Source organism: Aquarana catesbeiana, linkage group LG05, assembly GCF_042186555.1.
Source record: "Aquarana catesbeiana isolate 2022-GZ linkage group LG05, ASM4218655v1, whole genome shotgun sequence".
Lineage (NCBI taxonomy): Eukaryota > Metazoa > Chordata > Amphibia > Anura > Ranidae > Aquarana > Aquarana catesbeiana.
This window is the reverse complement of record NC_133328.1, coordinates 606757367-606773986: the sequence shown is the minus strand read 5'-3', so window position 1 is coordinate 606773986 and position 16620 is coordinate 606757367. Positions and strand designations below refer to the sequence as shown.

The 16620-nt window shown below is 44.6% G+C and overlaps 1 protein-coding gene across 1 annotated transcript in view; it reads right to left on the bottom strand.

Moving 5' to 3' along the window:
* The window catches only part of TBC1D31 (TBC1 domain family member 31), a 68410-nt gene extending 51994 nt beyond the window's left edge, over window positions 1–16416 (bottom strand). The window contains exons 1-5 of the mRNA XM_073632209.1: window positions 14622–16416; window positions 11363–11509; window positions 6586–6701; window positions 4911–5089; window positions 1653–1804 (exon numbers count right to left, since the gene is read on the bottom strand). Of these exons, the coding sequence (XP_073488310.1) occupies window positions 1653–1804; window positions 4911–5089; window positions 6586–6701; window positions 11363–11509; window positions 14622–14698 (671 nt within the window). The 5' untranslated portion in view covers window positions 14699–16416. The remainder of the gene's footprint in view (window positions 1–1652; window positions 1805–4910; window positions 5090–6585; window positions 6702–11362; window positions 11510–14621) is intronic.
* Window positions 16417–16620: the final 204 nt, after the last annotated feature.

Below are 16620 nucleotides of genomic sequence, written 5' to 3'. Positions count from 1 at the left end.
TTTTTTAACATTTCTTCAGTTACTTCCTGATTTCCTGCCTAGGCAAATTATGTCATACATTGCATGAGTCTTCAGGAGAGGAGGAGGAGGAGCTTTTCCAGCTAAGCACACCCTCCAGCCTGCATGCCTGAGCTAAGGACAGATGGATTTGAGGAAGTAAATGCTACATGAATCGTCTGCCCTTACTCAAGAAGGCCGCGGCCAGAAAAGCTAGGTGGTGTGTTTCACAGTGATTTCTCAGCAAAATAAAAGCATGAAGACATGGATGGATGGTTGAATTTGCCTTGAATATTAAAAATTAACCAAATAGTGTTTTTGGTGAATAGTGCTGGAGTGAAGATCCGCTTTAAAGTATACAAAAACCCTCACCTTGTAAAGCAAACCATTAAGTTAAAAATAGAAATTAAAGGCAATATGTATACATATAAAAAATAAATAAAAACACAATATAAATACCTCCCCCCCTTTTTGATAATTGATCACATAGCCTCTGTTCTCAGCTGTGTAAGGAGCTCAAAGAGCTAGAGAAGGAGAAACAGCAGTACACTGATCTTCCCAGTGAATGGCTGTGTAGGCGTGTCAGGACAGGTCTGATCATTGGAGGAGAGCAGACTGAGTTCTCAGCACAGCCATAAAACTGAACATGCTGTGTTCTCCTGCTTAGCGTGGTCAGTTTTGAATAGGAAAGCAGAGGGACAGGCAGGAAAACCAGGGATTTCACACAAAGGGAGCATTACAAGGAGAACAGGATACTTTAATACAAGTACATGGTACAGCGGGCACATACCAGGAATATGAAATGTTGGGGTAACATATTCTCTAACCTCTTCACGACTGCGCTATAGCTGAATGACGGCTACAGAGTGGGCGCACACTGCCTGGAGGGCATCAAATGGCATCCTCACATGATTACGCTTCCAGCGCGCCCCCTGTGGCGTGCATTGGCAGTGATCTGTGACCGCTGTGTCCTTTGGACACAGTTGATTACAGATCAGGGTAAAGAGCCAATCACAGCAGCTTTTTACCATGTGATCAGCTGTGCCCAATCACACCTGATTACAGTTTAAACAGAAATTGCCTGTTATCAGTATTCCTCTCCTCACGCTGAGAGCACGGGAAGAGAGATAAGCACCAATCCACACCCGGGACATCTACATTGATAATCATTGTCTCGATTATCAGTGCCGCCCAACAGTGCCGCCCATCAGCGCCCAACAGTGCCGCCCATCAGTGCCGCCCATCCGTGCCGCCCATCCGTGCCGCCCATCCGTGCCGCCCATCCGTGCCGCCCATCAGCGCCGCCCAACAGTGCTTTTATTAAAGCCTGTAAGTGCTCCTCTTCTAATACACCTGTAAATAACTATGTGTGCATGAACACGTAGGCCAACATAGAGATACTTTTATAGGCTGAACAAAAAAAAAATGCTCAATGCCTGTAACAGTGGCGATTTTTAAGCTCCAAGTGACCGAGGCCTAAAACATGCCAGCTAGAATCACACTAACCTGAAAATCATGCCCAGTGCAACCTACCGCAACATCAGAAAAGTGTGTGCAAGGAAGACTAAAGTTTTTTTTTTTTTAAGATGTTTTTTTTATTTTTATTTTTTTACCAGTTCAATAATATCAATCCCCGGCCACAGGCCCCGTCATACCTTGTAACAGCGAAGGCCTTGTATCGCACCATGGACCCATCCTCGGGAGGCGGAAGCTGGTATTTGCAGGTAAGAGTATCGCTTTCCCAAGCAAAGATGGAATTGTCCTTAAAACAGCTCAGGATTGTATTACTTAGCGGAAGAAAAAATACCTATGGCAATAAAAATGACAGAAGAGTCAAAAAAAAAAAATTATATACAAAGAATGATCTACAATTGTTTTCAAATGGCCAAGCTCAGTTAAGACTGGATTTACACTTAGGTTTGAGTGCCAATGGGGGGAGAACCACCTGTCCCATTGATGCCGTTGTTGGGATTGGACAAGTTTAGGTCTACAATAAAAATGTCAACTCTCTCTGTAGCTAAATTCGCCAATAGTTAAAGTGGTATTAAACCCAAAAATGTATTATATTGCAGCTTACAAATCATTAGATGTGGCGGCTGCATTCGTTTTCTTTTCTCTGACCTTTTTACCCCTCTACTTTCACCTGGTGATCTGGCCAGTAACACACCTCCTGTATAGGTGCGAGACACAACTCTGGAGGAATGAGCACAGGAGGCACTGGGGACAACAGCATTGTCAGCCTGTATTGGCAGGTTTAACTACTCTAACAAATTGAAGCCAAACTCCAGCTCATACTTTATAATCAGTTACAGCAAAACGTTTTTTCCTTTTGATATAAAGGTTCTGCATGAATAAATAAAACGTGATCATTTTAGGCACCCCTGCCAGAGTTAAGCGGTTTGTATCATCCACGTAAACTGGTACGTTCTGCTGGAGAGCTTGTGAAAAAAAGATTTACTGGCTGGATCACCAGATGAAAATAGAACAAAGCCTAAAAAAAAAAAAAAAAAAAAAAAAGGAAACCAATACACCCATCACATATAAGAATAGATAAGCTGCAATATAATGTATTTGCTTTTTGGTTTAAGATAAGTACGGTAAGTGATTCACCAGACCACACATGTAAATTGCAACCATCCCTTGGTAATACATACAATAAACCTCAAAAAATGGGATTTTATGGGCAATTAAAATATATAATAGATAGATAGATAGATAGATAGATAGATAGATAGATAGATAGATAGATAGATAGATAGATAGATAGATAGATAGATAGATAGATAGATAGATAGTAATTTATTGTAGAAAATTGTTATTAATATGAGACTTTAAAAAAAAAAAAATTTCTACAATAAATTACATTTTCTATATGTGAAGTTATCTCTCTCTCTCACATTATATATATATATATATATATATATAATTATAGATATAGATATCTATATATAGATTTTTTTTGTTATTGCCCATAAAATCCAATTTTTTTGAGGTTTATTCTATGCGTTTTAGTTTAATACCAGTTTAATTTATTGTACTATAATGGAATGACTATTGAGGGGGAGGGGCTCCATCATTTCACTATTTTAATGGCCACAACAGTTAAATGCAATTGAGTATCTCATCAGTGAAAAGATAAGAAATTGGCATGTGTTTTAATTGGCCAGCAACCGCACAAAACTTATTTTTATTAACTAAAAGGCGGTTTCAGTTGAAAGTAAACCTGTCATTAAAATTTGCTGAGCATTTTCTGTAAATTTCATTGTTTGGCTGTCATGTTGACACTCTGAGGCTATCTGCATGGTTGTTTGGGATGAAAAACGGTCTTCATTTTATTTTCATGTCAAAGTTTCTTTAATCTGTTGCCCCCGCCCCCCCCCCCCCCCCCCCCCCCATAACACATATGTGTGATGGCAAAAGGGTGGACTTTACCACCCACACATGTCACTTGGCGGCCAATGTTTCCAGCACAGAGCCTAAGATATCAAAGACAGCTCTTAGTTCCCACTAATGATTGGTAACCGGTGGGACCGGCTCACGATTACATGACCACTTTGACAGCCAATTACAGTGGTCACATGATCACTGATTCTTCCTGCCCCCCTGGGGCGTTCAGAACCTTTTAACCACTTGCTGGCCGCCCTATAGCACTTTTACTGCTACAGGGCAGCAGCTCTGCACAGGATAATGTGTGTGTGTATATATATATATATATATACACACACACACACACACACACACACACACACAAGTGATCCTGCACTTCTGCCTGCAGGGGGCATGTGCGCCGCTGGCAGGTCACTTCTGCTGTGATGATTCACAGCAAAAGCCGATCTGCGGGTGCCTGGGACTTAATGTCGTCCTCCGGCACCCGCTGATCATCAGTAAAATACAGAGAACTGAGATAAGCCTATGTAAACAAGGCACATCTCCATTTTGACAGGGGGGAAGGGATGTAGTTTGTGTCTCTGCAAGCTGGGACTAGAATTGATCTCTTCACCTAGTGAAAGCAGCACACGGTGTACACAAAAACACTGGCTAGGCACACAGTTAACCCGTGGATCGCCCTAGATGTTAACCCCTTCCCAGCCAATGTCATTAATACAGTGACAGTGCATATTTTTAGCACTGATCACTGTATTAGTGTCACTGGTTCCCACAAAGTGTCAGTTAATGTCAGATTGTCTGCCGCAATATCACAGTCCCGCTATAAATTGCTGATCACCACCATTACTAGTATAAAGAAATAGAAACTCCAGTGTCACTGCTTCCTAAAGAGTCAAAAGTGTCAGTGTTCGATTGTCTGCCAAAATATCGCAGTCCCGCTATAAGTCACTAATCGCCGCCATTACTAGTATAAAAAATAATACATAAATTTAAAAAATCCATAAATACATCCCATAGTTTGTAGATACTATAACGTTCACGTAAACCAATCAATATACGCTTATTGGGATTTTCTTTTTACCAAAAATATGTAGTAGAATACATATTGGCCTAAATTTATTTAGAAATTCGATTTTATATATTTTTTTGAGATGTGTTTTATAGCAGAATGTAAAAAAAATTAGTTTTTTCCCCCCCAAAATTGTCGGCCTTTTATTTAAGGGCAAAAAAAAATAAACGCAGTGTTGATCAAATACCACCAAAAGAAATCTCTATTTATGGGGAAAAAAAAAAGGACATCAATTTTGTTTGGGTACAGCGTCGCACAACCGCGCAATTGTCAGTTAAAGTAACGCAGTGCCGTATCGCAAAAAATGGCCTGGACATGAAGGGGGTAAATCTTCTGGAGGTCAAGTGGTTAAAGGTTGCCAGAGCAAACGGGAAGAGGTTAATAATTATCTCCCATGCCACAATAGACATTTCAGTTGAAATCATTTTTTTTTTATACTCCTAATCGTAATCCTTACCTTCTGTATTCCGACAGACTGGCGAACATTCAGCTTTCTCTTCCTCTGGAAGGTGTCCAGGTCCCAGAGCTGAGCGGTGTCACTGGATGTGGTGACGGCATAACGGCCAGAACCGTGTACAGAGATCGATGTGACTGTGGACTCGTGTCCGCGCATCCAGCTTACCAGTTCTTTGCTATCTATTAAAACAACATCCGGTGCATTATATATATTATTTGGTTGGGACTCATTCATAAAAGAGGTTGGGGAGCGATAAAACCCCAGTGGTCGAAGCATGCTTTTGTTGCCACCTAACCAATACCCCCTTTAGCTGCAGTTGCAGTGGTCAGGGGTATACATATGCCACTACAGGAATTATATTCCCTGTCACAATGCATTCAAGTGAAGGTTGCAACATGCTAATGTGGGGTTCAAGGGGTTAAGGCTAGGGTTGCAGCGATACTAGTATCGGTGCCGGTACTGAGTATTTGCACAAGTATAGGTACTCGTGCAAATGCACCGATACCTGAAACCGATACTTTCAGGCTCTTTGAGCTGTCTGTGGGTCTCCCCAGTGTTAAAGAAGTCCGGTAATTGGAGCTGTCCAAAAAAAAAAAAAAAGCAGCCGGCAATGTTTATTAACAACATTGCTCAGCCTTGAAACACTAAAATAAAAAGAAACATTGTTTCTTTTTGTATATTTCTGTTTCTTCATCTGCAGATCAAAGGGATGAACAAATGTTCCTCTGTTTAACCCCGTAATAACCCTTAATTTACTCTAATCAGCCTTAATTAAATCCCTATTCTCCTCCATTTAATTATTATTTTCCTGCTTTTTTTCTTTTGGTCATGTCTATATTATAAATGATAAACAATTAAAACTTTTTTTTTTCGTTTGCTTTGTTAGTGAATATTTTTACACATATATATTAACATATATTTACACATTTCACATTGAAAAAGCGCTAATGAAAAAAAAAAATCTATTTATTTCATTTGTAAATAACTTTTTCAATGCTTTGTACCATTGCTGACAGCTGAAGTTAAAACAAAACAGTTGCGGTAGGTATCGGTAATCGGCGAGTACTAAAAAAAAAGTATTGGTACTTGTACTCATTGTAAAAAAAATGGTATCAGTGCATCCCTAGTTAAAGCAGATGAAAAGAATGCCTCCTCACCGCCTGTCAAATGCGCTCTGAAAAGCGATCCCAAAGCAGAATGCTCTTCAAAGAGGGAGTGATTTTTAAGCTAATAAAGCCACAAAAACCATTCAAAACATAATGCAGTAGGATATAAAGAAACAGAGAGGTGATAAGGGCGCTCTGGTGGAGGTGGGTAGCTGGTCAGAGGGATGATAGTGATGAGATGGCACTTCTGGCAGCACTTTGGTTAGAGGAGAAGCAACTCTGAAGATATAAAAAAGGAAAAGAAAGGCGCCTCTAAGTGCTTTTAACCCTTTGTGCACTCTATTAAATTTTACATACTGCACTTAGAGGATATAAAGAAACAACTGTGATAAGGCATTAAACATGAAAGCTCACAATCAAACTACACACATGTATCAAATAAAAGTGACTAAAAATAGGGCTGCAGCTCCGAGTGTAAAATTCTCTATGAAGCTAAAAGGTCTGCAAGCAGCACAAAGTACTTCACTGACACCATCCATAAATAGAGTCAGAGAAGGCACAATGAGTACCTTTATCGAAACACTTCACAGAATAATCTGCAAGAGCCACAAGAAACTCAGATTTCCTGTGCAGGGTAAATGCCAACGCTGTGCAAGCCTGCATCGTTTTCTGGACCAGATCAAACCTAGCAGGGAGAAATGGAAGAAAGTCAAGTCTCATCCTTACAGGAAGCATAACCAAAAAGATACAAAGTGATTCCATGAAATCTTTTCTGTTTTTATATTAAAGTTATTGTAAAGGCTCGTAAAAAAAAAAAAAAAAACAGAACAAAAAAAACAAACATGTTATACTTACTTCCTCTGTGCAGTTGGTTTTGCACAGAGCAGTCTGGATCCTCCTCTTCTCGGGTCCCTCTTCGCTGCTCCTAGCCCCACCCTCATTTGAGTGCCCTTCAGCCAGCAGCTTGCTACAGGGGGCTCCCCCAGCCAAGTCAGCACTCCGCGTATCCATTCACACATGAAGCCCCGACCCCTCCCTCGATTGGCTGACTGACTTTGATTGACAGCCGCAGGAGCAAATGGCACTGCTGCTCTGTCTCAGCCAATCAGGAGGAGCGTCCAGGATGGCTGGGGGGACTGTGGACATCGCTGGAGAGAGATGGGGCTCAGGTAGGTCATTAGGAGGGTGCTGCTACACACAGAAGGTTTTTTATTTTAATGCATAGAAAGCATTAAGCTAAAAAGCCTTCTGCCTTTACAACTCCTTTAACAACAGCAGCAGGACACAGCAAGCACTGTGATTGGTGTAACATCAGGTGATCAATTTTTGAAACCCCTCCCTACCCTGGCCAACTTGCTCCCTTAGAGATGGTAAAGAGATTCTGTGCCCAGACTATGCACACATTGGGGGTTATTTACTAAAGTCAAATCCACTTTGCACTGCAAGTGCACTTGGTAGTGCAGTCGCTGTAGATCCGAGGGGGACATGCAAGGAAAATAAAAAAACAGCATTTTAGCTTGCATATGATTGGATGATAAAATCAGCAGAGCTTCCCCTCATTTCAGATCTTCCCCTCAGATTTACAGCGAGTGCACTTGTAGCGCAGAGTGGATTTGCCTTTCGTAAATAACCCCCATTGTGTACGGGCAGAAAAAGCACTTTAAAACAAGCCCTCATTCACCTCTGCAGTTATAAACATAGTGGAGAAATTCAGTTCCAAATTTCATATTTTTTTTGTTTTTTTTACTACTTTCTATTGCAGCAGAATCGTGGCAGCCTACCAGCCCTCCCATGTAAACACACAGCAGATGTTTCTAAGCTGTTAGAAACTGACCAAATCCCCACTTCAGAGAGATATTTGGGGATGAATTACTTTATCTTACAAGCAGCTAGAGGGGTCAGTGATATCTTGTTTTAAGGCGGTACTCTACAAACAAAAATGTTATATGGCAGCTTACTAATTCTTAGATGTGGTGGTGGCACAAGTTTTCCATTTTAAAGCCCCCCCCCCCCCCATTTTTACCTTGTGATCTGTGAGTCCCTAAACACTAGTCAGTAACTACTAGAGAACTGTTAGAGCCCTTTCACACTGGGGCGGCGTCGGCGGTAAAACGTCGCTATTTTTAGCGGCGTTTTACCGTCGGTATGCGGCCGCTAGTGGGGCGGTATTACCCCCCGCTAGCGGCCGAGAAAGGGTTAAATACCACCGCAAAGCGCCTCTGCAGAAGCGCTTTGCCGGCGGTATAGCCGCGCCGTCCCATTGATTTCAATGGGCAGGAGCGGTAAACACTCCGCTCCTTCACCGCTCTGAAGATGCTGCTGGCAGGACTTTTTTTCCCGTCCTGCCAGCGCACCGCTCCAGTGTGAAAGCCCTCGGGGCTTTCACACTGGAATGAAAGCAGCGGCACTTTTGGGTCGGTTTGCAGGCGCTATTATTAGTGCAATAGCGCCTGCAAACCGCCCCAGTGTGAAAGGGCTCTTAATCATGTCATAACGATAGTAGAGAGCGCCCACTGCTGCCCCAGAGAGAAGATCTGCAATGTTTAAAGTGGTTGTAGAAGGCAGATTTTTTTTATCTTAATGCTTTCTATGCATTAGGATTAAAAAAAAAAAAAAAAAAAAGAAACCTTCTGTGTGCAGCAGACCCCCTCATACTTACCTGAGCTCATCTCGATCCAGCAATGCTGCAGGAGTATCTCGGCTGCCCCAGAACTCTCCCTCCCCATTGGCTAGGATGGAGACCCAGCGCCATTAGCTCCTGCTGCTGCTATTTTTGTGTTTTTTACAAGAATCATTTTAGACCTGAAGTTTATTTTAAACCCTAAAACATAGCAGCTTGGAGTGCGTAAAAATTAGTGGCAATACAAAAAGGGTTAAATGCTTGTTAGGTCTAGGCAGTAGAAAGGTAGAACAAGAGGATAAATACAGTGCCTTGAAAAAGTATTCACCCCCCTTGGCTTTTTACCTATTTTGTTACATTACAGCCTTTAGTTAAATGTTTTTTTCATCTAAATTATATGTGATGGATCAGAACACAATAGTCTAAGTTGGTGAAGTAAAATTAGAAAAATATATATATAAATCTATTTTTCAGAAATAAAAAACTGATAATTGGCATGTGCGTATGTATTCACCCCCCTTTGTTATGAAGCCCATAAAAAGCTCTGGTGCAACCAATTATCTTCAGAAGTCACATAATTAGTGAAATGATGTCCACCTGTGTGCAATCTAAGTGTCACATGATCTGTCATTACATATACACACCTTTTTGAAAGGCCCCAGAGGCTGCAACACCTAAGCAAGAGGCACCACTAACCAAACACTGCCATGAAGACCAAGGAACTCTCCAAACAAGTAAGGGACAATGTTGTTGAGAAGTACAAGTCAGGGTTAGGTTATAAAAAATATCCAAATCTTTGATGATCCCTAGGAGCACCATCAAATCTATCATAACCAAATGGAAATAACATGGCACAACAGCAAAAATGTCAAGAGACGGCCGCACACCAAAACTCACGGACCGGGCAAGGAGGGCATTAATCAGAGAGGAGCACAGAGACCTAAGATAACCCTGGAGGAGATGCAGAATTCCACAGCAGAGACTGGAGTATCTGTACATAGGACGACAATAAGCCGTATGCCCCATAGAGTTGGGCTTTATGGCAGAGTGGCCAGAAGAAAGCCATTACTTTCAGCAAAAAAACAAAATGGCACGTTTTGGAGTTTGTGAAAAGACATGTGGGAGACTCCCAAAATGTATGGAGGAAGGTGCTCTGGTCTGATGAGAATAAAATTGAACTTTTTGGCCATCAAAGAAAATGCTATGTCTGGCGCAAACCCAACACATCACATCACCCAAAGAACACCATTCACACTGTGAAACATGGTGGTGGCAGCATCATGCTGTGGGGATGTTTTTCAGCAGTCGGGACTGGGAAACTGGTCAGGGTTGAGGGAAAGATGGATGGTGCTAAATACAGGGATATTCTTGAGCAAAACCTGTGTGTGATTTGAGTATAGGACGGAGGTTCACCTTCCAGCAGGACAATGACCTCAAACACACTGCTAAAGCAACACTTGAGTGGTTTAAGGGAAAAAATGTGTTGGAATGGCCTAGTCAAAGCCCAGACCTCAATCCAATAGAAAATATGTGGTCAGACTTAAAGATTGCTGTTCACAAGCGCAAACCATCCAACTTGAAGGAGCTGGAGCAGTTTTGCAAGGAGGAATGGACAAAAATCCCAGTGGTAAGATGTGACAAGCTCATAGAGACTTATCCAAAGCGACTTGGAGCTGTAATAGCCGCAAAAGGTGGCTCTACAAAGTATTGACTTTAGGGGGGTGAATAGTTATGCACATTGACCTTTTCTGTTATTTTGTCCTATTTGTTGTTTGCTTCACAATAAAAAAAAAAAATCATCTTCAAAGTTGTGGGCATGTTCTGTAAATAAAATGATGCAAATCCTCAAACAATCCATGTTAATTCCAGGTTGTGAGGCAACAAAACACGAAAAATGCCATGGGGGGGAATACTTTTGCATGGGAGTACCCGACTCCTCTTTCTAGCGCTTAATGCACAACACAAGGCTTCTATCCCTGCATTGTACATGGAGGACGTGAGCTTGCAACTGTGGCCGAAAGCGACTTGAAGATGAGGTTATGGGGGACCAGGCGCACAGATCGAGGGAACCTGCTGCAGAAAAGAGAAGGCAAATAATACAGCCTCTCCCACAATCTCCCAGACTTTAAAGTGGAACTTTAGTCAGAAAATTAAGTCCTGCTAGAGCACTTCAGGCTGACCCCTTTTGCAGGTATAGCTATGTAAAACATTACAAATAAGTGCCTATACTGTTTAAAATTCAGTAATACACTGTCTCACCCTGCTCTGCACATGCTTAGTTGGTCTCCATCTTTCTGCACTGTGCTAAAAATCTAGAGGCCGATCTGTTGAGAGCCTAAAGATTTACTGCTGCTCAGGGCTTCAGCAAATGGCAGCCTCCAGGAAGAAGAAACAGGAGCAATGCTGGACACAGTTTACAGCACACTCTAATTTTGGCAGAATAATTATTAATGTATGTTCCTTGCTACAGAACAATATTTTTTAACACGTTTTTATGGGCAGAGCTCTGCTTTACTAAGCATTCATTCCTTTGAGTGAGACGGGCCTCACTGCAAGGAGTTTTTTTTTTTATATTGTGCCCAGAGTTGGGCTTTAACTTTGTGATTTGTGCAGTTACTAAGTGCTTAACAAAGGGCATTGACTAATCAATCGTTGGCTTCACTTGTTGCCTAGACAGGCTATTTAATAATTTACACATTAGCAGGACGGTCTGAGGAGCCTCTCACCTGTTTGTGTTTAGGTTGAACAGAAAGATGTTTCCTAAGTGATCCCCGGCAAGGAAGCAATCACCAACTTCATCAAATGCCACTTGCAGAAACCGCTTTGTCTGGGCGGGAGAAGCTGCAGCTCCATGGATTAGATTTACTATAATCCTGTACAGGAAGAGAAAAACCAAGATACACGGGTAAATTCAGAGTATAGAATTCAAATGAATACACACTGCAATACAGACACCAACAATGCTTTGTTTGCTGTAAAAAAAAGAAAAATGTATCGTTAAATAATTTATGCACACAAAAATATAATTATAGTATGAAAATCTTTACTGTAGCATGCAATGATAATGTGTCTTATGCTTACCTCCACCCACCCCCAATCTTTGTACTGAAATGGTGGTACCACCACACAGGCTTTGGGATCGAATCACCCAACGCTGTATCCTGGCCTAGGGCAGTACTTTGCAGGGGGGCAGCCCAGAAAGAGTCCCCGCTGGCTTGCGCTACAGTGTTAGTGTAGCGCCAGTCTTTTGGGGCGGACTGGGCTGAGAGGCAAATTAGTCTAGAGCCCCCATAAAGCGGCCGCACTGCTTCTGGTATGTTGGTGGCCGGCATTCCGCAACTGTGGGGGGGGAGCTGCTTCTAATTTTGACTGTCCTATCATCCTGACATTGACATGGTTATATCTTCTTAGTCCTCTCCATAAAATTATCAGAAATTTGTGCTTAAAGTAGAACTATAGGCAGCACTTTTTTTTTTCCATTTTGGATAGAATAAGGGAGGGTTATAACCCCTGTCAGTTTATTTTTTACCATCCCTGTCCCATTGCAGAGATTTCCCTTCACTTCCTGGCCCATAGCCAAACAGGAAGTGAGAGGAAATCTATGCAAATTAAGGGAATCCGTTGCCACCCCTCCCCCAGGCCCTCAGAACTAGTGTCCCCACTCGAAAATTTCAGGGTGGGTCTTAAACAGCAAGGGGTGTGGCCTTGACAGGAAGGGGTGGGTCATATTTAAATTAGAGGGTGCACGAGTTTACTCAGGCCAAGTGCAGCACAAAACCTAAATACACTGCTGGTATCACCACAGAGTGGTACTGTGGATACAAGAATTAAGTATATAGCGCCACGTCCCGATAAACTGGATTTTAATTTAAAAATAGGTCTGCAGATGATTTTAGGCTTGGACTTTATAGGCGTTACTAAATTAAAAATTGATTCATTACAAGAAGATACAAGACAATTGCATTAAAATTCATTGGCTATTCACAAAAATGCCTTGAAGCACGAACACCACACCACCTACATAACATATAAAGTAATATACTAAAAGTGGGGGACCAATCAGGTTACTCTCCAATACTTGATGAAAATAGCATGTGGGAAAAGGAGGCGGTGTGTCATAATACAGCTCAGCTCTACATGTTCCGCGTATTCAGACGCTTCTTCAGGAGCTTATGGCAAATAGAAAGTTGCAATTAAATTTCTAACAATTTGTTTATTTATTTAAAACATTAACAAACAACATTATTGCTTTGAGGAGTTTCATGTCGCCGCACAGCTACCCCGCAAGGGAAACCATCCCAACTCTGCTCAAAATCACAATGTCAAGTAAATGCCAATTATGGGGACAAGTATAACATATACTTGTCCCCATAATCGGCATATGGCGGGGGGGGGGGGGGGGGGCACCAGCCCATCCGCTGACACCAATGACTGGGTGGGGGGCACCAGCCCATTCGCTGACACCAATGACGGGGGGGCACCAGCCCATCCGCTGACACCAATGACGGGGGGGGGGGGGGGGCACCAGCCCATCCGCTGACACCAATGACGGGTGGGGGGGGGCACCAGCCCATCCGCTGACACCAATGACGGGTGGGGGGGCACCAGCCCATCCGCTGACACCAATGACGGGTGGGGGGCACCAGCCCATCCGCTGACACCAATGACGGGTGGGGGGCACCAGCCCATCCACTGACACCAATGACTGGGTGGGGGGCACCAGCCCATCCTCTGACACCAATGACGGGTGGGGGGGCACCAGCCCATCCGCTGACACCAATGACGGGTGGGGGGCACCAGCCAATCCGCTGACACCAATGACGGGTGGGGGGGCACCAGCCAATCCGCTGACACCAATGACGGGTGGGGGGGCACCAGCCCATCCGCTGACACCAATGACGGGTGGGGGGGCACCAGCCAATCCGCTGACACCAATGACGGGTGGGGGGGCACCAGCCAATCCGCTGACACCAATGACGGGTGGGGGGGCACCAGCCAATCCGCTGACACCAATGACGGGTGGGGGGGCACCAGCCCATCCGCTGACCCCAATGAGGGGTGGGGGGGCACCAGCCCATCCGCTGACAACAATGACTGGGGGGGGGCACCAGCCAATTCGTTGACACCAATGTTGGGGGGGGCACCAGCTCATCCGCTGACACCAATGACGGGGGGGCACCAGCCCATCCGCTGACACCAATGACGGGGGGGGGCACCAGCCCATCCGCTGACACCAATGACGGGGGGGGGGCACCAGCCAATCCGCTGACACCAATGACGGGTGGGGGGGCACCAGCCAATCCGCTGACACCAATGACGGGTGGGGGGGCACCAGCCAATCCGCTGACACCAATGACGGGTGGGGGGGCACCAGCCCATCCGCTGACCCCAATGAGGGGTGGGGGGGCACCAGCCCATCCGCTGACAACAATGACTGGGGGGGGGGCACCAGCCAATTCGTTGACACCAATGTTGGGGGGGGCACCAGCTCATCCGCTGACACCAATGACGGGGGGGCACCAGCCCATCCGCTGACACCAATGACGGGGGGGGGCACCAGCCCATCCGCTGACACCAATGACGGGGGGGGCACCAGCCCATCCGCTGACACCAATGACGGGGGGGGGCACCAGCCCATCCGCTGACACCAATGACGGGGGGGGGGCACCAGCCCATCCGCTGACACCAATGACGGGGGGGGGCACCAGCCCATCCGCTGACACCAATGATGGGGGGGCACCAGCCTATCCACCGACACCAATGATGGAGCACTATTACGCCCATTAAAATCAATGATGGGGAACTATCCCCCCCCCCCCCCACTGACGTCAAAGCATTTTCCACTCCCACTGGCCACAGCCCGGCCCCCCTAAAGCCTGAAGGACAGTAAACTGGTCCATTGTTTAGAAGGTTGCTCTAACTTCTTTTGCATTCCAGTTAAGAATAAAATAAGATTTCAAAATATCAAATGCATTTCTTTCTTACCCATCACTGGAGATCGGCGTGAGCTTCCTGTGCCAGATCTTGCCCGTCTCTCTGCTGCCCAAATCGGTTGTCTGCATAATGCCGCACTGTACCCGGTGATCTCCGGCGGATGCGATTTCTCCGAGGTAATCAGAAGTGGAATTTAAAGAAACTCAGCTACTCCCTCTACACAAGAGTGTTTGAAAGTAAACGATGAAATATAAAAACGTTGGTATCAATGACCTCTGAGTGTGTGTAACCGGAACCCAGCTGTGCCCGGTGTTAAAGCTGCATCCTGCGGTGTGTATTGGGTGACAATACCAGGTCTATAGCTATAATGTGATGTGCTATAGAACTGTACAGGCCTATAGCAATGCTGCAAGCTGGTACACAGCTGTGTGTCCATGCAGCAGTCCTATCACTGTGTGTGTGTGTGTTCGTTGTGTCACAGCACAGTGTATGCAGCAGGCGCACACCTGCCTTGATCCATGAAGACACTCGGAGTGTGCTGGACGTGTCAGATCACAGCATGTACAGCAGATTCTGTACACACAGGTTGTGCGAGTGTGCAGCAAATGCGAGTGTGGAAGCTAAATGGAGCACAGCGAGCCTGTATTCTAGTTGTACGCTGGCCTGGGAATAGGTGCCGGCGCTGTCAAATGTTTGCAGCAGCTGTAAAGAAGTTTCTAGCAGTGTGTATGAGGCAGATATCCCCAGATACCATGATTGTGGGTCTGTGTGTGTCTATACACAATGGTTGTGTAGTGTGAGTAGCTGTGTTCTTCCTTGTATATGGTGTATATATAGAGAGCAGTGTGTAGGTAACAGGTACAGGTTGTGGGTCTGTGCTATATACTAGTAATGGTGTGTATGCTGCAAGTGTGTGTAGATAAAGCAGTTGTGTATTGCAATGTCTATATCCCTGGCTGTGTATTGTAATGCCCGCAGTCCTGGCTGTGTGTTGCCCGGTGTGTGTGATGTGTTGCTTGGAGTTACACTAGCCCCGCCCACTGCACGCTACACCTGGGCTGCCGCGCTCTACAGCGGGAACTTCAAACTTCCCTGTATCCCTCCGCCCCGCCCACACATGTGACCTATCCCTCCGCTCCGCCCACACAGGTGACGTCCCTCCGGTCACCCAGAACGGCAGCGGCTTATCGTTTTTTTTTTGTTTTTTTTTCTCCGTGCAGCAAAGCATGCATGGGCAAATTTAGCCTTATAAAATGAAAAAAGTATGTCATTTTATATTTACTTCAGTAAAAGTTAAGCTCAGGGCGGAGAAAACATGTTAGCGTCAGCCATCTTTACTGATGGCAGCTTGCCAGTGGAATAATTCATTGTGACCGAGCTGTTTCGTCAGATTAGGCGACCCGTCAGAATGTGTAACCGAAGTGACGTTCCGTCACCGCCATCTTGCTACACCCCGCACTCCTCCATTGTAAGGATACACTGAGAAGAGGGCAAGCGGACATCTTGTTACACCCACCGCAGGCTTGCATTTCACACTTTTTTTTTTTTAACAGGAACAGGTGTTTCGTCAGACTAGGCGACCCGTCACAATGTGTAGCGGAAGTGACGTTCTGTCGCCGCCATCTTGCTACACCCCGCACTCCTCCAGAGTAAGTCTACACTGAGAAGGGGGCAAGCGGACATCATGTTAGACCCACCGCAGTCTTGCATTGCACACTTTTTTTTTTTAACAGGAAACGGAACTTATAAGGTAAAATACAGTATTTAGAAATCCGACAATTTAGAAGTTCTATTTTAAAAGCAGCAGCTGCTTTAGGGGACCGCAGCGCCATCTTTTGTGCGAAGTTGGTACTGCATGCTGTCAGCACGGTGTTCCGTCAGATTAGGCTTCATGTACACGGGACGTTGTTCAACCTCTCCTGAATGATTTAACTTGACAGCTAGAAACCAGCGTCTAAAAACGGGCGTTTAGCCGCGTTTAGTCGCGTTTGCGTCTAGAAGCGTTTGAGAAAAAAAAATATTTTTTTTTCAAAATAGCCAAAAATGAAAA